General features: G+C 38.2%; 1 protein-coding gene across 12 annotated transcripts in view; it reads right to left on the reverse strand.

Annotated features, from left to right (window-relative positions):
- The window catches only part of FRY (FRY microtubule binding protein), a 219,843-nt gene that overhangs the window by 139,290 nt on the left and 57,874 nt on the right, over positions 1-22,679 (reverse strand). For 4 of the 12 annotated variants that reach the window (XR_015284705.1, XM_023918660.2, XM_086881611.1 and 1 more), the window contains exon 1: positions 16,451-17,418. The exons of the other annotated variants lie outside the window; for them this stretch is intronic. Coding sequence is in view for 3 of the 4 variants with exons in the window: in XM_023918660.2 (XP_023774428.2) it covers positions 16,451-16,520 (70 nt within the window). In the remaining variant the exon portion in view is untranslated. Of the gene's footprint in view, positions 1-16,450; positions 17,419-22,679 lie in introns of those variants that run through there. 12 annotated transcript variants of the gene reach the window in all.

Genomic DNA, 22,679 nt, shown 5'->3' on the forward strand with positions numbered 1-22,679 from the left:
AATACAATGCCATAATCATAGGTTTATGAAAAGTAAATTTTATTAAATTAATCATATCTTTTTATGAGATTATAAATTTGGTTAGCAAGGCAACTGAATTGGTATTTTACCAAACTGTAAAATTAACATTCACAACCAATATAGATTAATAGACAGGTAACATCTATGAATTGAGGAAGAACTGTACTATAATGAATGTACTTCTAGTGGAGGCACAAAGACTAGTTCTTGGTTCTGTACTATTTATCATTACTGTTAATGACATAAAGAAAAAGCTTTTCTATAAAGTTTAAGGCAAAACACAAATTAAGGGTGACAGAAAAAATAGCAAAAAAAAGTCCTTCTATTCTGCTTGATAACATTTGAAACTTAAATACAAGCAAATTATACATGAGATATTAATTCTAACCTCTTAGAGGAGGATTGCATAGCCAGAAACAAGGCCACACAGACAGAAGGCAGCTTTCTCTTCCTGGGAAACACTGATGATGAAAAAAGGCCTGAGACTAGGATGACTAATGTGTTGGAAACAGGCTGCTATTCTTGTGACCTGAAGAGCTATGGAGAGCCTTTTCAAGCAGTTTGAAAAAAGCAAAAGCAGGAAAGCCCTACTGCTTCATTGTCAGTGGCTCTGCAACCACTGCTGGATGCTCAGCCCTGTTCTGGTGTCTGCAGCTTGACAAAAGACACTGAGCTAGAGAACATTCGGGAAAGGCAAAAAATAGCTCACGACTGCAAAAGTTGCTTTGAAGTTTAGTTTAGTTTGACCACGAGAAAGTTACACCATCATACCCTCTGATGACAGAAATTTGCACTTATTATTGCTACAAAGGCACCTATTTGCAAAACATATTTCATCGCACCTCCTACCCCCAAATGCCTTTTTTAGACAGCACGGGCATTCAGGCACATCCAGAGTATGATTCATTACAATAAATGTATCTAAAACAGCTCATGCAAACTGTACCCCCATACCTCTTCACTGCCTATCAGGAAAACCAGGCTTGATTGTGCAAGATATAAAATATAAACACTAAGGATGCCTGAAAGTCAGGTGAGATGATTTCCACGCCCATTTAGCATGAATATCAGGAATAGAAATATGCTAAGAGACAGCTTTTTGTTCAGTAACATCATCCAATGTCTGGAATTTTAGACTAGACAAATGCATTAAAGAGGTTAAACACAAAGGGAGGAAAATTAACTGCCAGAATGCTATTAAGTCTGGTGCTGATTCTTCCATTACTGGGAATTTTAAATTATTTTTTTTTAAGATGTGCTTTGTCTGAAACAGAAATTAATTCAGAGAAGCCATAAAGCCTGTTCTATGTGGAGCACAGATTGGATTGGACACAATGTTTTTTCTGGTTGTATAATTTATGACTTGTTGAATATATCAGTAGAAAACACAGTTCTGAGAACAATCTCTCATTGGTAAAGCTAGGATACAGATGTTTTAAGAAGGATTCTTCTTTCTCGAATCATGATAATATCAAGAGGCAAAAGTATGAATTCCTATCAACACTTGATTTCTTTTTGTACATCCAGGTACAAATATAAATTGTATGATCAGAATATCAAAGTTGGAGCTCCTAAAGGGGCAGAAGAGCTCAGAAGAAAAACACATTTCCAGCATTATGCAAATAGGCCAGAATTGTTCTGTTAGAAACATCTGATTCTCACTGTAGAATGACATTAAAACCAGAAGAATACTGACCTAAAAGATCCACAAATAGTTTTGCTAATAGATATGTAATCAGAGAATTCAAAGTGAAGAGTGTAGGCAATTTTGCCAACAATGTTCCATAACCTGTGATCTTACCATAAATTCCATTAGTTACAAGCATCAGGTGATGTTATGGGACATCACATCAAAAACAATGACAAGCTATATTAGCATAATGGGTTATTATTCCCAGATCCATGTGATCAGTACTCCATGGCAACCCAGTGATAATGAATGCCTTTGTCAGTAAGAAAGCATGTACAAAACTATACAAAGCATGAACCTCAGGCACCTGAAATGGTACATTAGGCTGTTAACATATTAAGAATTTAAACACCAGCACTGATACTTCTTTCTGTATATGCAATGAAATTTTCCCCATGTTGTCAGCCAATCATTGCCTATGTGGGGACATGGCATTTCCAGGACACTTTCACTCAGGACTCACCAACTGGGAAGCTGAGTGCTTAAAATCAGCCTGCAGAACAGAAACCATAAAAAATTACCCAAATGATAGATCACTTGGATAAATCTGGTTTAAATTTGCTGGTCAGTATACTGGGTAAAGCAGCATCTCATAACAGGATCCACAGCAGCCAATACTTAGATATAGATATTGTTCTTAGATATATCTGACCTCACATCGCTGGGCCACTTCAAATGTTCAAAGCCGAAGAGAGATGCAGCTCCTCTCCTTTTCAGTTTGGCTATAATTGCTTTTTTGGTAAGAGCATAATGGCTAAAAAGCTCACCCAGAATGTGACACATTTGGGGTTAAATGTTTAATTAAACTTCAAGGTTTTGAAATCCCATCTCCAACCTTTAAAAAAACTTCATCTGGAATAACTAATACAGTAATTTTAAAATAATGTGGTTTTGTTTTGGTTCTTTTTTTTCAATGAAATCAATCTAGTTCCAATCCCACTGATACAAACAGTTAAATACTCTCTATTTTTCCATGAAAACTCTTAGGAAAATATACAGCTTTCTGAAAATGCTATTCAGTATATCTTACTTAAATTACCAATGCAGATACTTACTAGATTTTCATGAAACCGTGCCAGTTTTTCTACAGTTTATGGGAAATTGTAGCTATCATTTGAATCCAAAATGTATATGATTGCATGATTCAAAACAGAAAAAAGAGATTGAAAAAGATTGCCATTGATCACACTGGTTATTTGTGTTTAATGTTCACTGGTCACTTGTGTTTAGAAAATTTAATGACTGAAGATCGTTTTCTGTATTAATTAGAAAGACATAATTTGTTGTTTATATTTACACACACACATACATATATATATAACAGCAATGTAGTGATTTGAACCTACTAGCCAAATGTTTCAAACTCTGCTCCTTATAAAACAGGTAAACATATTCAAGCCAATAAATGTAAACAATCCCAACCTGAAATGTCTTTTATGGATTTAATATTATAAAACTGAAAATTCTGTAACAAAAAGTCATGCCCCAGGGATACTGTCATAACACAAACAGAATTTTTAAAATGCATGACATCTCAGTAAGGCTTTTGCAAAGTTTCCTAATTAGGTTGAAATTTGGTGTGCTAGCTGTGCAAAAGGTTTTGAAAAGTATTACATACCTCTTCGTACTTAATTGAGAAAAATGCTCTATTAAAATGAGTGGTAGCAAGTTTGAAAGAACTATTTCATTACCTTGTAGGGATAGATTCCTTTATGCAACAAGGAAATCACTGCAGAAATTAGTAATATATTTTATAGGGATGTAGTAACAATGGCAGATAGTCCTGCTAAGTATCTATTATCAAAGCACATGATAAATTCAAATAAATATCTAACTTGCCAGCAGTGTGATACTTCCATTTTACTCCTTGAAGGACTACTGCTTGTCCTCAAATAAATGAAAAAAACTTACTTGTAAATGCCATTCTCAGAGCTCCATTGTAGCAGTCAGTCACCTGGAATTCCCATTTGGGCAAAACAGAGCTGGGAATTGGCCCAGGAGCAGCTATGCATAGACATGGACCTTCTGTCACTGCAGCTGCAGTGAGAAATCCTGTTTCTCCCTTTCCAGTGAAGAGCTGGCCCTTACACTGCAGTTTAAGGATGTAGCCAGTCTTGTTTTTTCATGTTTTAAAAATAAATTCTATCTTGAAAGACATTTACAGATTCACATGGTAAATAAGTTTCCAGATAGTTACTCCAAATAATCCCTTATTTCACTTGATTTCTTTTTCTCTTTTTTCATTACTAATACTTACATACTTCAATGTGTATAGGTATACTTAAATGTCACAACATGCTATTTACCCTTCTTCAAATCCCTGACAAGGAGATAAAGTAAAGCTGAGAGTCCATCCCTGCAGTACACAACTGCTTAGCTCAATCTAATGTGATAGCAGACCATCCACAAGGATACTTTTAATATTTGCAGTGCCTCTCGCACATATTTAACACATTGCTCATAAAACCATTATGCTTGAATGTATGCTGAGTGACACTCAAATATTCCCTAATGCCCAAATACATGGTTTGTTTCTTCATTCAGCTGAGAACTGTCAACAGTGCCCAGATCTGTCTGACACCCTCCCCTGGGAGATGCTACTACAGACTAGTTTTTACTATTACCTTAGACATTACCTCCTGTATTGGAAGAGAAGCCCATTAGGAAGTTAGCTGCTACTGCATTACAAGTAATAATAAATAGAATAATAAGGTGAGAAGACATTTCTTGGTACATCTGTGTGCTTTCCACTGTGCTGCATTACCTCATTGGACTCAGGCTTTCAGAAGTGAGGTAATATAGAGGATGTATGATTAATCTGATGCCAAATGAACCAACTGTTGACCCAGCTACCTTAACAGCATGCACAAGGCACTTGCTGTTCTCCTCGCCTGATAACATTTAACACTTTATGTCCATCCAAGCACTGAGGCAAAGGAAGGCATATCCTGTGCTGGAAGCATGTGCTATAAAGCAAGGATGTAGGATGGAAATCAAGTCTCCTGCACTGCATTCTGCTCCTGGGAGGGGATTTCTCTGTCTCTCACCTCCCCCATCTCCCCAGCTGCTCTCTTCTTACTCCATCTCTACAATGTGGTGTCTCCTCATGTCTGTGTTTTCCCCATTTCAGGCTCTTTGTTCCACTTCTGGACTTCCATGCACTGTTTGCCCATCTAAACATTGCTCATCGCACCCTTTCAGCCCTCTTAACCCCGTCCCATTCCTCCTCCCATCCCTATCCCTTCACCCACCCCTCTCCAGCATCCCCTTGGTTCCATCTCCATCCAGGCATTCTCAGTTTCCATTCCCACTGTCTAGGAAGTATCAGTTCCTCTGCTTCTGATTCCTTCCCCATGATGATTCCCCTGCCTCATCTCTTTCCATTCCCACAGGCTCTTTGCTGAGCTTTTATTGCAGATTCATTCCCTTCTGCCCTCACTTTCTTTGTGCAGTCATTGTACAGGGGCAGTTGGCTGCCAACAAGAGAATTTCAAACACGAACAAACAACAGGGTTTATTTTGCATTTTATCATTATTAGAGAGGGTAGAACCATTTCAGCAGAAAAGTTTAAAATTCACCTACAGGGACATTAAGTCTAGAAGTGCTTTAGCCCAAACTGCAAAGCTCAGGAAGAGAGGTGATTTGCATTAAAAAAGTAGGCACCGCAATATACACAAAATAATTAATTTTATTTTTTTAAAAAAAATAATATTCCAACCTCTCTATATTAACAACACTTTAAAGTTCATTGAAAAAATAACTCAAATTATTTCAGACATTTTGGTGGTTATGGAGGTCTGCAGGTCCCTATAACACTCACTTCTACCTGTGCTATCCCTTACTACTTGAATACATGACAGACAAATGGATAAAAACAATCAACATTTTTAACTTCACATTCCCTTTGAAAGTATTTTCATCTTCCATGACATTTTTCTTAAAGATTCATCAAGGACATACTGAGACTTTGCTTAATTTACTACAAACCCTGATGACTTCTGTATTTCAAAAAGTGATACATTCCAACTTCTGATTCCCAGAGAATCATAAATGCTCTTATCAAACACTCTGACCAGTAAAGAATACATACACTGTTCTGTCCCATTTTCCTGCCTGTGAACAACAGAACAAAAATCTAAGTAACCACCTGGTTTTGACTCAGATGCCACACAGATAAAGGGTGGAGTGAGGTTATTTATTTCAAACATCTGCCTTCATAGAAAAAGAAATACAGCTAAGTAATTTTCTTCTCATTTAAGACATCAGTAGCAACAAATCTGCATGCTGTGGAATTTTAAAACAATCCAATGACATTTCCATATGAAAATTACTACTTACTGTCAATTAAAAATCTCATTATATATATTAGCTGGCTGAGTCACGATTTACAATGTGTCACTTGGCTACCAAGACTGTGAAGGAAAAAAGTTTCCCGTAGTACAGAAATAGAAGACAGGGCATCATTTCCAGATCTAACACAGGATACGTGTTTCTCAGTTAATTTCTCTGTTTTGATAAGCCCAGGAATAGCAATAAAGCAATCCTTCATATTCAACTAATAATGCTGAAGAATTTAAGTCTGTAAAGCTTCCAGATGGAAAGCACTATATGAATATTATTATCATGGAGACCACTGCAACCAAGTTATTTGCAGTGGTTTCCCTGCATCTGAATTAATGAATGTCAATTTGCATCTTATGAATGTAGTTTAAAAGAGGCAACACAATGAGTTTTGTGTGCAATCCTCTCGAAGGTGTGACTGAAGCTCGTTTCACAGCTGGGATATTTATGTCACAGCAAGGATTTTCCCGTGTCTAAGAAGGCAGGAGGCTCATCCAGCCGTTTTTCAACATCTGAGATTCCCTCTTCCCTGTGAAACAGTCTCAATTTGCAAATTCCTGGAAACTTAAGCATCTTTAAGAATTCTATCCTTATTCTGAATTGCTCTGAATTTGGTTAAGATGTCCAAAAAAAGGCAGGCAGACAGACTAAGTTTTGCTTCCACAGGAAAGCTATCTAAAACAATTCTAGTTACAAGGGAATAAATAAGAAAAGAATGAACCTCATTATGAAAACACACAGCAATGCATTGCTGTGAGTATATGAAGAAACCCACTGCAAACTTCTCAAGGAAGAACTTTGGCAAGAACTCTATCCAGGTAACCTTCTGACTAAAAAAAACCCAAATTAATCCACACATTTAAAGGCATTCATAAACAAAAATCAGAAATGCAGTAAGAAAGATAATTCTGGGTATTGTGTTCAACAAAACTTGTTCAAGGAAAACAGTGTCAAAACAAACCAATTTATAAATGGTCATCCTTTGAAGTCTAATTTACTCCACATACAAGTTGAGACTCTTCTTATGGAGAGAGAGGAGATAGCAGGAAATCTGGAAAAAATGTTAGCATAATGACCACCCAATTATAGGAGAATTCCTTCAAACCAATATCTTTGTCAGACTTCTGTGCTGAGCCATGCACTACTTAAGAATTCAAGGGAATATAAATTAGTGTTCCAAAGTCAAGCTTTTCAAAATAAAAATAAAATCATCTGCAACTTCATTATAAATAAAATCAAGATCTGATGCGTTCTGTTGATCAAACCTTGTCTGATACTAATCCATCTAACGTCATCACACTTTGGCCATACACAGAGTGTGATTTCCCACCCCCTTGCTAACTAGTGGAAAACAACAGCAGTCTCTCAACTTGTATGCATTAGCACTACATATGATGACTGAAAATTTCTGAAAGAATAGAAAGTATTCAGGATAAAGATAGTATAACATGTCTCCTAAAAGGGCCTCCCCTTTTTTTATAATGTGTGAAACTTCTCTCCTAAGGCTCCAATCACCTAATTAAACTCTTTATCAGCAATGTATTTCCCTAGAGAAACATGATACTGTCACTATAGTGATCCCACAGTATTTACAAAACAACACCCAGATTTCTCTTCAAACCAGTGTCCTGAAAAGAGTCGCAAAATCTCTCTTCTGAGACATGACAAAGATGAATCTCTCATGCACCTCTAATACCAGTTGTATCAGTGATATTATATTATGCACAAACATCTACATATTTTGGGGTGTCTCTATATTTCTGATCTCTCACATAGATGAGGAAGCAAGTGGCATTCAGTAACTCAGTGAAACTACTGCTACTTGGCTGAGAGCAAACCAAGAAGCCAGTGTTTCTCAGATGTGTTTCATTCAGTGGCTTGTTTTAGCAAGCTCCGCTGTCTGCTGTGAAAAGAAAAACTCTGCCATCCCTTGGTTTTGAATGTGACTATAATTGGCAATATATAGAAGATCATAAATATGTAAGGAATTGCCAGGCTTCTCAGTAGTTCCTGTGAAGAAGAGAATCTGGGCTTTTAAACCCTGAACTTGAAAAGGTCCTACGTTTCCCGCTTTGAGATGTGCCATATCAAGTAGAACTCCAGAACCTGGCAGACAGAGCCCAAAGAGACCATCCTGCTGAAGAAGGAGGCAGAAGTGTTGCTCAGTACTTCAGTGCCCTGTTACTAAATTCCCTGCCTCATTCAGCAACAAGTCCACACTCCCATTGTTCAGCTTTATACCACTAAGGAAGCAAGAGCAACTCTCCTTTCTTGACTCTGATATTCCTAGCAAAGCCCACCTCCAGCTGCATTTTGAATTTCCAAGCACTGTCCCTGCATGCCCAGGCAATGTCTATAAATTCCGTCTTTGCAGACAAATCACACTTCTGCCTTGGATATATTGTGTTTTTCACAGTGGAGCTCAGCCAAGAGGTCTCTGACAAGCCAAGCCAGTCTCCTCATACTCCTGCTTGTTTCCTTAAGCACGGGAAGTCCGTGTTCTTTTTCTTAGAAGATGCGGTCTTAAAAGACCTGTCAGCTTTCCCAAGTTCCTTTGCCTTTTAGAGCTGTCCTTCATGAGATCCCCACTAATAGTTTCTGAAATCTCAAAAACTCAAATCTCCTCTCCTTAAGTCTAGAGTCTGTACACAGCCACCCTTTCCCCACTCTTCTCAGGATTTTGAGCTTCAGTCAGGTCTTCATGTTAATGGGTAACAGACCCAGTCGCACTTCACCCACTTGGTCCATTATAATTCAAGAAGTTACTTCCAATACTCGCAAGAAATTTTGACTTCTTGGATCCTACTATTTCACACTTGCAGCAAACATCAGGAAGTTCAAGTCTCTCATGTGAACCAACATCAACAATTCATTAACTTCCTCAAGTTGTTCAAAGAAGACTTTTGACACTTTCTCACCCTGATCAATGCCCTGTAACATATTCCCACTATCACCCTGTAACACTTCAAGCCATCTGTTCTAATCCTGACCTACAAACTCCCCAGCACACTGTCACCCATCCATCCCATAGAAGAGCTCCAGATCCATCAGGAGTTCCTTCACAAAGACTTCTTATTTCCCTGCAGGTCCTCTCTCAAGAGCTTGTATCCATCCATCCATCCATCCATCCATCCATCCATCCATCCATCCATCCCAGCACTTCACCAGTGGGAGCTGTTAACACCCAGCTTGCTACTGCTGTGACACTGTAACTTGTGACTGCATACAGCACTTCTTCCTGAAAGTTTTCCAGAACATATGTATTCGTATACATACATTTAAGGTAGGCATACAACATACTAAAGGCTGTCTCTTCATTTTGTTCTACAGTTCCTGCTACATTTCTCTTATTCCCTTTGCCCTGCATCCTTCGCTTTCCACCCCTGTTCACTGCCACTGAACTGAATTAAGGGTCATAATCCCCCCCTCCACTGTCACCCCTAGTTTCCAGTTCTCCAGTCAGCAAATGTTTTGTTCTGCTTTGTCATACTATTGAAGACCTTTCTATCCGCATTCTTAAAAATATAAACCATGCAAGAACTTAAAAAATCTCACTGATAGAGCTTCTGTGAAGTTTGAACATTATGTTTAGTATTCCTTTTAGCTAGTGCAATAGACAAAGGATTGGATGATTCAGAAGAAACAATATTTGAGGAGAAGGGATTTTCTTTCCATGGACAATTGATTCTAATCTACTTTAGGTAACTGCAGTGACTGAAAAATTACCGACTCATAAATAACTCAGCTACTTATCTCTGTGAAATTATTCTGCATTCCAAATTTATCATGGAAACAATGGCAACAACTTCACTGCTGATGCTCTGAGAAGAGAGGGATACAAAACCTAGACTTGTCTCCTTCCTGGAGAAGGAACTATTACCAATATTTAGAAGCAGGCACAGGTACAGGAATCACTATTAAAGTAAATATGATTTACCATACAGTTCCACCAGCCTAATAGCAGGAATCAGCCAAAACTGCCTCCCACTCCTAGAAGTGTACACTCATCCCCTTTCCCATGCTGACACCAGCATCTACACCATTTTAGAAAGTTTAGCTTTCAGCATATTACCTGTATGGATAATTAGGGTGGCAGAGAAGCAGTAGGAGCATGGGGACAGGAGTAAGAGGCTGGGATGAGACTGTCCCTCCCAGACACAGCTACTGCAATGCCATATGTGTCATCCATGGTTTCAACACCCACAGGAATTCAGTCTCTAGGGCTACCAACTCATAGCAAGTGTCTGTAGATTCTGATTATTTAGAAACTCAGGAATGAATACAGAAAATAAAGTGGGACAAGCACGTGCAACTGTAATTCTGTAGGTGTGGAGCTCGCTTCCTACTGCCCCCAAGGCAATACACTGAAAAGAGTTAAACTGTTAAAGCAATGAGTGTATCAAAAGTGGAGAAAATACAAAAGGATTGTTAAGATTGTTAAGTTAATATAATACATTAATATAATAGCTCATATTCTCCAGTATTAAATTTTAAACACTATTGTACATTTTGTACTCCTAAGGTATCCTGTTTATCACTTTCCTTATACCTATATATACTCTCTTTTTCATAGTTATAGTTTTTATATTTATATAGACATAAAAATAAAAGATACCACAGCTAATTCAGTGGTGTTATATGAATAGAGGAAACATAAGAATCGCTAGCTCTTTCCATTTTGAATAATAACTAGGAGTACAAGGAAAAAACCAAACTGCTGGTATTTTGATAGCATCAAGGATATCACAAATTAATCACTCGAAGTGACTGCATATGCTATAATAGAATAGTTTTGTTTTTATCACAAGTAAAATAATTACAACCTTTATGGAATATCCACCAGTAATTAATGAAGCCTGGTTTCCAGATCATCTTATATTTTGGTGTTTTGAAGTTTCACCACAAAAATTTATGTACTATATTGCAGTCAAAGCATTTGGAGATTTTTTTACTGCAGTAATTAAAACTTTTTAATGACGAGGAAACTCATTCTACAAATCAACTGAATCTTGCAATAAAGCGTTTATGATTTTTCTCATCCTTTTTTCCCTCCCAGTATGGTAGAAACACTTCTGGAATGTCCTCAACAGAGCAGCAAACATCAAAATAAACAAAAAATCCTGTTTTAAAGAGTTCTCATGTTTCCAAAGTAATAAAATTTTCTCTTACTTCTGAGAGGAGCCATGTCAAAATGCAAGTTCTAAAATGGGTACTAGCAGAACATAAACAGCCTAAACATTGTGGTTTACTGCCTTTCCCTTCGGATCAGACCAGATAAGAAGGAAGTTCCTGGGAGATAACAGTCACCCTTATCAAACAAGACACTTTACTGCTGACAATCACAGACTACTTAGAGCTGAAGAATACACTCAGCACCCTCCCTTCAGCCTCAATGGACAGAGCAATCAATCCCCTTCAGGTAGCACAACAGCTTGAATTAATGGCATCCCTTGTCCCAGGCAGGCTCAGATGCCAAGACTCAAGCAGATGCTAAACCCTTGTGCCCAGGGCTCCCCAGGGGCTGTGGAAGGGCCAGCTCTCTGCAGTGGCATCGGGGTGAGACCTCAGGAGCCAGCAGGACACACTGGTCCCAGTTTCTTGGTCTGCTCACCACAGCCACTGGCCCCAGCTGCTTCAGGCAAGAACTGACCCTCTCCCTGCAGGGTGAGTTTGCAGCACATCAGCTTCTGGAATCAGGTTATTTGGGCCTGCAAGAGTACAGATGCCAGAGCAAGAGAGAGGGGAAGGAAGGATAGGTTCTCCTTGCTCAGCGTTTGTCTAAGTGGGCTCTGGGAAACACGAAGGAGCCTCTTTCCTTGACTGGTATCTTGCTACAAATCTCCGACAGCATGGTGTGCCCAGTGTATTCAGCCTTAAACAGGTCTGTGTTTGACTGCAGACAAGGGAAACCTACAAAACAGCTATTATCATCCTCATGCAAAATAAAATCTTACTAGGAGATCAAACAACTGTATCACAGATTTAGACATAATAGAGACTTTCAGCTAAGAAACTGTTTGTGGCCTTCCCTTTTCTCTTGCTCAGTGACACAGGAGCTCATGAATATTATCTGTAAAAAGGCTGAGTTTTATTGCCTTGTGTATTACATTCATTTAATGAAGGGCTAAATGTTCTTCACTAATTTCTTTTCCTGACATGGTAGAAACATATCTTCAAGACAAGAAGAGAACACGGATGACCACATGGCAGCTAGCAACCCTCCAGGCTTCACATCAGCCACTGGGAAGTCTCTGATGCCTGATACTCTTCTGACCACAGAACCTGGTTTGATGCCAGCCCTGTGTTTGGCTCAGTACGTGACCAGCAAGCTGCAGAGGAGCCAGAGATCCTACTGGGAGTGCTGTGGGATGTGAGCTGATGTGGGTGTCTGTGTGGTCCCAGGCCTGGGCTGTCTCTGACCTTACCAGCCCTTGTAAACAAGAAGTAGCTTTTGACAGCTGCTACAGGGACTGGGCACACAGGGGCACAGAGAAAGAGAACACTGGGCAGTAGGGAGGACTGAGCAAAGGGGCTTTGTACGGCACAAAGGGGAAGAGAGTGGTGACATGAGGATTTTGATGACAATGTTGGCAACTGTAGAAGAAGGCAAGGAAGTATGGCCATGGGAAAGAGACCTGAAGCCCTGATACTAGAAAAGTCCTTATTCTGAGTCAGCATTAAACACAAGTCCACAGAAAACCCCCTTGCTATTCAAAGGTCAATGAACAAGCACTGCAATCTTTAAAATCAAGCCATATAGATAACTGTTCTATGAAAAGTGCTAAATATAATAATTCCTATCCAAAATATGCAATTTCATTTCATTACACAGAAAGAAACCTTAAAGCCTATCTCTAGTAACTGTGAGACAAAGAAATGCAGCTTCTACAAGCCCACACAGGAGCTGACTAGTGAGAGCAGGAGTAAGCCATCTACCTGTGCCATTTAGATTCTTCTACAGAATCCTTTCCTTCAATAAACTTAATTGCTGATCAGATCTAGGAACTGCAAAAGATAGAATTTATTATATTTCTGCTGTTTATAGTGATGGTACTCTAGGTTCTCATAGCTAGATTTCCAAATTTCTGTTTAGATTTTTTTAAAACTATGAATTTGAAAAAGTAATTTGGAAATTAAAATCAGAATAAATCTATCTTATTCATTCAAAAAAGTAAAAAAAAAAAAAAAAAGAATCTAAGGAAAGATCAGGCTTCAAATACTTAACATTTGTATTCATGTATTATGCCTTGAATAAATGACAAATATTTATTTACAAAAATGTATTTTGCAGTATTTCCATAACAAATCTGAGGAAAAGACTCTTAATTGTCCTAGTTTTGGTAAGCCCTATATTTTATCTTTTCAGCTTATTGACCTCAGTGGGCCAAATAAGCACCACTCATTGTGTGGAGGCATATCCATTTTAGCAGTACTTTCAAACAGAAGTAATGCAAACGATTAATGCAATTGCTGACTAATGCAGCACTGATCAAAAACGCTCGAATATTTAAGAATATATAAGAACACACATGAGATGGTAAAAAAAGCCCCTTAAATTATTCTTATTTTCCAACCAGACAATCCCAGTTCTGATTCCATCTCCAACACAATACATGAATGTTTTCCAGACAGCACAACGTGCACGGTATCTTATGGACACATGCAGAGCAAAACTCTATCTTTGAAACTGCACAAAGGTGTATTTTGAGATCTCTCAGTCTGATGGGATGATTCGAAGGCCAGACTGTGACTTGGCTTTTTTATCCCCCAGGAAGGAGAGCGCAGGCTCCCTGAGAACACACCACGGGCTGTATCAGACTGGATCATCCTGACCGCAGCAGTTCAAGTGAGCAGGCCCCATTGTCCATAAATTACCTGCCTCCTTAGCTGGGTGATGGACATGCAAGCAGCACGCTAGGTGAACACCTCAGCAAGTGCTGTGTGACACTGAACTGAAATCCTGCCTGGCATGTCATGAACGCTAGTTTGTTAAACTCCTTAGATAGCAAAATCAGGGAAAAATGTCATTTCAAGTAGAATAATTGAGTATATTTCATGGTGTGGGCAACAGACATGGATGGCAATCTGCTAGAATATGCTAATGCCCTGTGTAAACCAAAACACAAGTCAATGGCAAGACCTGGTTTTGGTGGGACTAAAAAGCCCAGGAAGGATAAATGCTGTTTAAACTAATGTTTTAAACTGCTAGTTTGCAGAAACATACATGGACAGCATCTCTACACTGTTAACATTGCAGCAAAATATACACTGTAAGAATCAAAGTTATTTTTCTTTTAAAACTGCATGTTAGACCTCTTGCTGCTAAGTAAATACCCCAGCATAATTTACAGCATACTTCTGGTCTTGGGTGTGCAGGAACAGCACCTATTCTCTGAAAAACATGCTCCTGTGCATGCATGTGCAGGCTTCCCAGCAGTTTCTCAAGCAAGGGAAGTGTTTTCCTCTGCTCCACCCATCACATAGCAGAGCTGAAGAAAGACCTACGTTTTTTTAACTCCCTACTCTCTTCTTATCAAATCGTTTGTTTTTCAGCTAGAAAGGATACATTCAGATTTATTAATACACCCTCGCAGTATGAAAGCAAAAAAAAAAAAAAAACAAACACAACTGGCAACATGTTTAAGGCAACCTGGGTTCATTTATTCTATTTCCTCTTACTGTTTCTTTATATACAGTAGAAGGGGTGTTTATCCACTAAAAGAATGTCAGAAATACCAATTACTCATATATTGTTTCCATTTCCCTAAACTAGAACTTAAGGATTTCTAATTTCAGACTAGAAATACCTTTCCTATATTGAAATACTTCAATATACTTCAAGATAAAGGAAAAAAACAACATTTATATTTAATTCTATAATGTAGTTGGTTTTATATTCTTAAGTGCTGGTTTTACTTCAAGTTACAGTAGGCTATTACAAAATTAATGCCAGAACTGATTTGATTTCTGCACCATAAACTGACTTGTTTTTCTTCTGTCATAAGCTGTGCCTAGCTTGTTATAAAATATGTGCTGTCACACTTAAGTTCTCAGTATTTGATTAATATTAGTCCAAGAAGGTAACTGAATCACAAAATTCTCTCCTAGTCCTTGTGGGATCACTTATTTGAATGAATATACACTAAATATTTTTGTAGGAGGGCAGATAAGCAATGTTGTTTAGGTAATACTATTATTCCCCAGTGGCTTCACACTTGTGGTAGAAAAACAGATTCAAACAAGCACTACAGTGTTACTGAGGTTACAAATGACCTGGAAAAATACAGTTTCTATGGATATCATTTAATGAATACAAGACTTGCATATCACACATCTAATAAAGTGCTTTGTTTATTTCTTTGCATATATAAGGTACTCTCTCTGTATTCAGCAGATCTTGCAATTCTTTTATACCACAGAATTTTTAAATACTAGTCTTCTATGCTGACATTATTAAATAATAGATAGTAGGATGATCACAACATTATTTCACATAGCCAAGTTGGATTTTTCCAGAGACATTGTGTTCTATCTCTTAAAAACATTAAAATACGGAGATTCAGCACTGTTAATAAAAGCTTCTACAGAGAAGGAATATACTGTTCATGTACTTTAACTTGCAAAGCAAAATTCTGCCACTGTTATCGCACCACCTTACCTAAATCTGAATATACTTCCAAGCACTAAATTTTATTCATACATCTTCATTACATAATATTGCTAAAACATCTATAGAGTAATTGATTTTCAAAAGCAATGGAAATCAGGAACAGCAGTACTGAAAAGACTAAGGCAGACTAAAATGCTATTTGTTTACATTCTGCAAAACCCAGCCTGGATCAGATAAACAGATGGATTCTTTCTGGCTGGAAATATTGCATAAGACTCTGAAATTAGGCATAGAGGGTGGGAAGTGCAGCTATAAGCAACTGATGTGTTGCTTCCCATCACACCAAAATGACTTTCAGACCTGAAGTAGAATAACTGTATTTTGTCCTCTGTGCACAATTAATAAAAACCAACTTCTGAGCAATGCCACACCCTTGTGATTAAACATCATTTAAAAAAATATTTAGACAAAGTCTGAACAAATCAAACAAACATGTAGGCAGGAAATGCTTTTTGGAATGCACTCCCTGCAATGTAGTGCTAGACCCAGAAAGCAGCCTAACTTCAGAATTCAATCAAGCAAAATCTGGTATAATCTCATTACAGCCTTTGCAGTTAATGAAACCTATTTAAATCCCTGACATTTTGATTTTTAGAGCTGACAAAAGCAAAAATTACTTGGTCTATATAACACAAACATACAGAAAGGTAAGATTCTATCCTTTAGGTTATCCTAGCTATTTACCAAGCAATGCGTAATATAAAAAGATTACTCTTCTGCTACTCACTATTGCTCCAGGATTTCAGTAAATATTTGATACTGATTTCAAAGAAGCCTGAATCCTGCTGGCTAGCCATGTCTGCAGCATACAAAGAGGCTTCTATAATTCTGAGCAGCTGAAGTGGCAGGTACTATGTATGTAGATGTGACTGTCACCAGTCAGTGATGTAAACGAGGGGTCAGAGGAGGAAATGAAGTCTCCGCAGATCCACTTCTTCCGTTCATGGTAGGTAAGCTCATTAAAAAAAAAAATAAAAAAAGCTCAACAACAACAACAACAAAAGCACACCGTGAGATTTTTGTCCTTTGCTTTTCCTTCGGGGCTTGTTCTTAATTCAATGTGAAGAGTATTTTATTCCCTCACCCCCTCAGTACTCAGTATTTTCATTTATTCCATTCCGCAACCGGGCAAATTTCTTCTGGTCGCTTAAGGCATATGCAGCACCACAGCACTTGTTCCATAGGCACAGTTAGAGTATCTTCCCGAAGGGTGTCTGAGCCGTGCTTTTAACAAGGCGCAGTCTGCCTGTCTGGAGCTGTTTTCCCATCAGAAGCTGCCAGCCCGAGCGAACGCGCCTCCTCTCGCCAAGCGAGGATCAACTCGAAGCCCCACTGAAAGCGTCTCTTCTGCAGCTGCAGGAATCTCACACGTACTGCTCAGCTTCAGGGGGAAAAAAGGCACCCTCTAATGAACATCCTCTGCCTGCTCTGGTCAGCTGCTCTCCTTCCGCCTGTTTCCAAGAAGAGCACGCTGAACTACACACAACTGCATCATGCTGCGGTAAAGCGGAGCTGCACCCATATATCTGATTGCAGTGACGCTGGCAAGGAAAAAAGGCTCTCCCTCAGCCCAGTTGCACAAGAGAAGCGCTTCCAGAGCACTGAACCCACGGCATTCAGACTGGCTGCTTCTGCTTTTCTTTCACTGCTACAGAAAAACGTGTTGACATTTTTTTCCTGACACTTTTTCCGCCCCCCCCCCCCCCCCTTAACAAAGATGAGAGACAGCAAGCTGAATGCATAATGGCAAATAAGCCAGAGAGCTCACTGCTTTGGATTCACCTCTGAAAGAGCCACAGAAAACTCAGTTTCATATAATTTTTATCTTGAATAATGGTTTCTAAAAAGGAACTGAATTCACGTAAGAAAAAAGAGGCAGAAGCAATTCACTGCTTGTTAATCTCTGTGTTTTCTACAAAATACTTAATTACTAGGTACAATTTCCATCTTCCTAAGGTTTTATTTCATATAATCACACTACATCACTATGCATATTTTAATGGTAATGAAGAAAAATAAGAATCAGTTTCCAAAATACTTTTTGTTTCACATATTCTTGGTATCACCCCTCCAGATATTATTTCCTGGGAATAACAGTACTCTTTTTTTCTCATTTAGTGAAATAAATTTCCTGCAGCATTTCATAATTATAGTATCTGAGACAAAATAGAGCTTGTCTGCTGCTGATCCTTCTAATAACTTTGTCAGCAATTATATTTGCACGTTACATTTAGTTTCAGTATGTGGAATATTTAATGTTTGGATTGGAAACTGAGGAACACACGGGTCACTGAGACCAAGCTCCTGTGGTTCTCTCTGAAAATATGCTAAATGTCTTCTGCAAACATACCTCATCTAGAGATAAGGTTTTGTGTCCTCAGTAATGACAGGCTGTTGTTTAAATTCACTTTGTAAACCTTCTTTCAGTTCCTGAAAGAACTCCACACAAAACCTGTTTGTACCCTTTCATGGCCATGAACAGCCAGAAATGTTCAGAGTATCTCAGGTTTGATCTCCCCAGCCATGTCAATGAGAGCTGATCAGCTCTTCCTCTCTGTGCTGTTAATTATCATCCCATTGCTGTCACTCTGCAACCCCAATTTATATTGAGACCCTGCTGTCCCATTTGTACACCTCCTCCCCTACCCTTCCACTGACAAAGCCTCCTCTTTGTGTCATCCTGTTTTAGCCAGCACAATCCAGCGTTTTACAATTAAAGTGAAATTTAACATGAAATAAGGGAAGTTCCAAGATCTAGGACTGATGACTTCCTACCATCCCACTAATTGATTTTTCATCAGACAGAATGCCAAGTAGGTTTGGAAGTCCTTATTCACTCTCACAAATACTGCATTAATTCCTATATTCAAGGATTTAAGTAATAATTTCCCGTGGTGCTATATCACATGCTTTTCTGGAGATGACTGATACATTAATTTTATTGTAACTCTCTTGTTGAAAATAAAAACAGGAGGTTAATTTTCAAGTAGTTGTGTTTCCTAAATCTGGATTAGATTTTGTCCAATTTTAAATCAAATCCACACCTTTAAAAATAATCTCCCACCAAATTTTGTTTCAGTCTTGAGTATCAAGCAGTCTCTCTGTTGATGCAGATCGTTTTCCCCCCGACAAATCTGTGGTTTATATTTACAGGGCAGAATCTCCCTTTAGATATGCTGAGCAGAAAATGTTATTACTCGAGCTCCAACATCATATGCCTGCTCTTTCTTGAGTGAATGGGAAGTTACCTGGTTTTTGTAATGTGAATTTGAAGATTTTTGATGTTTTTTTTTTACACATCACAATAGATTGTTTTTGTTTGGTTTGCATTACTCCTCCTACCCCTGTTCTTCTAAAAGGCAAAATGCAAACTAAAGGCAAAAGCACTCACGTAGTTAGTAGTCAAATCTTCTTACTCCACCTCTCAACCTCACTGGATACTGGACTCTTTAAAAATCAATGTTCTTGTTTTGAAGTTTTAAAGGAGTAAGGATGTTTAACTGTTTGCTTTTTATTCCTTCACTGAGTTTTACTCAGCTCATCTTTTGTCATCTTTTGACTGCTGCTGTCAGGAGAACACCAGCTGACAGGGCTGACCTGTTAGCTCCATGGGATGCTCCTGCGGGTCCCATGTGTCCCTCACAGGCAGAATGAAAAGTTCAAGGTTTTGTTGGTTGGTTGGTTTTGGTGCTTTCAAGTAAAAGAAATTTCAGACATCCCACACAGGCAGTTTTCTTAACTGCCACTATCCAGCCCCTTTTTATTTCTCAAGTTTGTATTTTCAATATGCAGATCTGTCCTTGCTTACTTTGAGTCCGCTTGTATGAACAGGATCCAGTAACGTTCCTGCCACTTGGTCTTCACCAGTTATTAAGTCTAACCAGTCTAACAGTTTTTTCTTGACTTTGTGGTCATTTGGTGAAGAAATGAATGGATGCATACAAGGACACCTGGATGTGCTTCCTTGTGGAGTAACATAAAAAAGGCCACAGCTACGTTCAGCTGTCTGGCTGGAGCGGCAGAACCCCAGCACCTTTTTCTCTGACTTTCTCCAAAGTGATATGGAGCCAAAGTAATCCACTTTCATGTATAGTAGCTCTTTTAAAAGCATTGCATCACAACATTACTGCAGAATCTCACTGCTCTCACCATTTAGTATTCTTTCTGAAGAACACGTCTACCTATTGTGTGCTTCCACTGACAGTAGGATGCTGTACTAAAATAATGAATATATTGTGACAAAGCATATTAAGGAAAAATGCCACCACTTTTAAGAGTCTATATTTTTGGCATGATATGAATGAGTTCATACAGAATGGCAGTTGTTAAGATTTACTTCAAGTTTGATACTCCTCCATTATTGGTTCTGTTTTCAAAAGTATCACCCATAACATAAATGCCTCAGAATTTAACTTTTGTTCAAACAGCTTCTTTAAAATTTAAATTAATTTATAATCACCAATATAATAAATTAAAATCTTACTTATTTCTATCATTAGTCATAAAATATTTTTGACTAAATTAATTTTAAATATCTGCAAGTCTAAATTTGCAAGTAAGACATCTTCCATACATAAAGATTTTACTCATATTTTGGAAACACTCCTAAAACAGGAGCAACACAATGAAATGGCAGAAACACCAGCACTCTAATTTAGTGTTCTGAACTTATTTTTGGTAGGCTCACAAGACTACAAAATTTTGAAGTTACATAGCTTCCACTTTCGTTTTTGTTTACTTTGCGATATTTACGATTTAATTACATATCCTGGGCTGTGAAAGATAGACAGGCGTGAGCATATAAAATCTGTCAGTGGAAGTGAACTGCCTGATGAGGACTATTACAGACATATATTTACAAGTATTGTGGGCTCCTTCTTTATGATGTTATGACATGGGAATTGACAATAACAGTCACTTTTTTTTTTCACCATACGAAACCATAGATTCAAAATGTAAGGTTTTTCATGTGTCTGCCACAATGATTACCTGCTGTTTACCATAAGTTTAACCATTGTTTAAACTATAAACATTTGTGTTTAATTCACACTCCGCTTTGTGACACACTGAGCACCTTCTGTTCTCTCACTGTTTTCTGAGATCAGAGGTAACAAATATCCAGGAACCTTGGTTGCCTGGATAATACACTTCCCAGTCTGAGCAGAGTCTGGAGCTGTGGAGTTTCCATGCCCCAACTTTGGGAAAAAGAAGCTGGGAGATGTTGTTCTGTTCACCAACATGGTCAGAAGTGCTCTTGTGAGCAGAATGCTGCATGAACAGCTATTGTCACTGCAAAACATCTGAAAAACAGATTTCCAAAGTTTTCACTCAGTGAAGGAACAAGAATAACAAAACCACATACTGCTGGAGGTATTCACAATATCTATCTTGAGGAATCCAGCTCAGATGCCTACATTGGGAGGTGAGTGCCTTCAGCATGACACAATAGTTCCAAAGAGTTCCAGTAAAGAGCACAATTATTTGTTCAAAGCAGCCTGTTTCTCCTCACTGTATACATGATACTTAGGGTAACTACTTTTGTAAACTGGATTTTTAGATTCTTAATATTTAGTAGCATAGGTACCAATTTTGTTTACAGTTTTAGTGACTACTGTTTATTACAGTCATTCAGGAAGTTTAGTCCTCTATGTTTTCAGCAATGCTTGCAGGAATCCTTAAAAAAGCACAAGGAGATTTGAATATAGCACAGTCTTGCACAATCTTCTAGGGCTCATTTTAGCTTGGTATGAAAGGGGCTATGTGGATTTTGCAATCTTAACTCTTCAGAATCTGAGGCTAAATGCGAAGAGCAGCCGAAAGCCTTAAAGGGATGACAACAGTAACAAAGCAAATACAGATTCAGATTTTGCCTTTCAAGCAGTGATGTGGACACATCTCAAAGCCAAAAGTAGCTCTGCTGACCTACTGAAGGAATAACGTGCTTTAATATGATTATGATGATTATTTTTTATGGCTTAATATACCTTTTCCTCCTTTTTTTCAGTCAAATACTATGTCCTTTAAGCCAAATAATACTGCATGTTGAATTACATCTGTGTCTCTGATTTGCAGAATCAGATTGGATTCACACTGGTATACGGTTTGTATAAAAGTTTGGCTGTCTGGAGTTTTTCATCTTAGGAATAAGTAAGGGCTGCTTATTAGCATCTTTATGGTTTTCATACAGTCTACTCCTCTTGGGCAAAATAGAGCAACCCTACAAAGAGTGGTTCCCAGATTTATTTGATTCCAGTGCAGAACACACCTAATAGAGGAAAACAAAAAGGATATTCTCATGTCCTGGGATACATTGCATTCATGATTCCACATTCCCTTCTCTGGGAGCCTCTTTCTGCCCTGCTCTTGAAAGACTGTGCTAGCTTTCAGATGGATGCTGCTCATAGCTCAATGGTATTCCAGTGCCTAAATATAGGTGTCTGGCATGATTATAGATACCCTAAGGTATGGGAGCTATTCACAGAGACTGGCAGATATGACATAGCACATACATAACATCCACAGCTTTAATGTCTTCTGCTGAAGCAAAGATCAAAACTGTAGTATCTAAATCAACCGAATCTTATGTAGTACAATGTCCCATGTAATAACAATGTAAAACAAACATCTTGCTATGACCCAAATTAAAAATATAGAGTGACAGATAGCACTCCACAAAATAAAATTCCATCAAGGAAATCTCATTTAATATGATAACCTCTAAATAAAGTAATCCTTCTTAGTGTATGTCTCATTAGTTTTGCTGCACCATTTTGTTATGCCTCCTGCTTGTGACTGTTCAGCTATTGCCACCTAGTGATGAGAAGCAAAACAGGCAGAAACAAGAGAATGGTAAATGATGCATAAGGAGTTCATGTTTACATCATAAATTGTGCCAAAATGGAAGACAGCAGCATTGAAATGAAGCACATGCTTGTATTTTTGAAGCAAGGGCATCA

This window comes from Cyanistes caeruleus, chromosome 3 (genome assembly GCF_971803275.1).
Source record: "Cyanistes caeruleus chromosome 3, bCyaCae1.hap1.1, whole genome shotgun sequence".
NCBI classification, from domain to species: Eukaryota; Metazoa; Chordata; class Aves; order Passeriformes; family Paridae; genus Cyanistes; species Cyanistes caeruleus.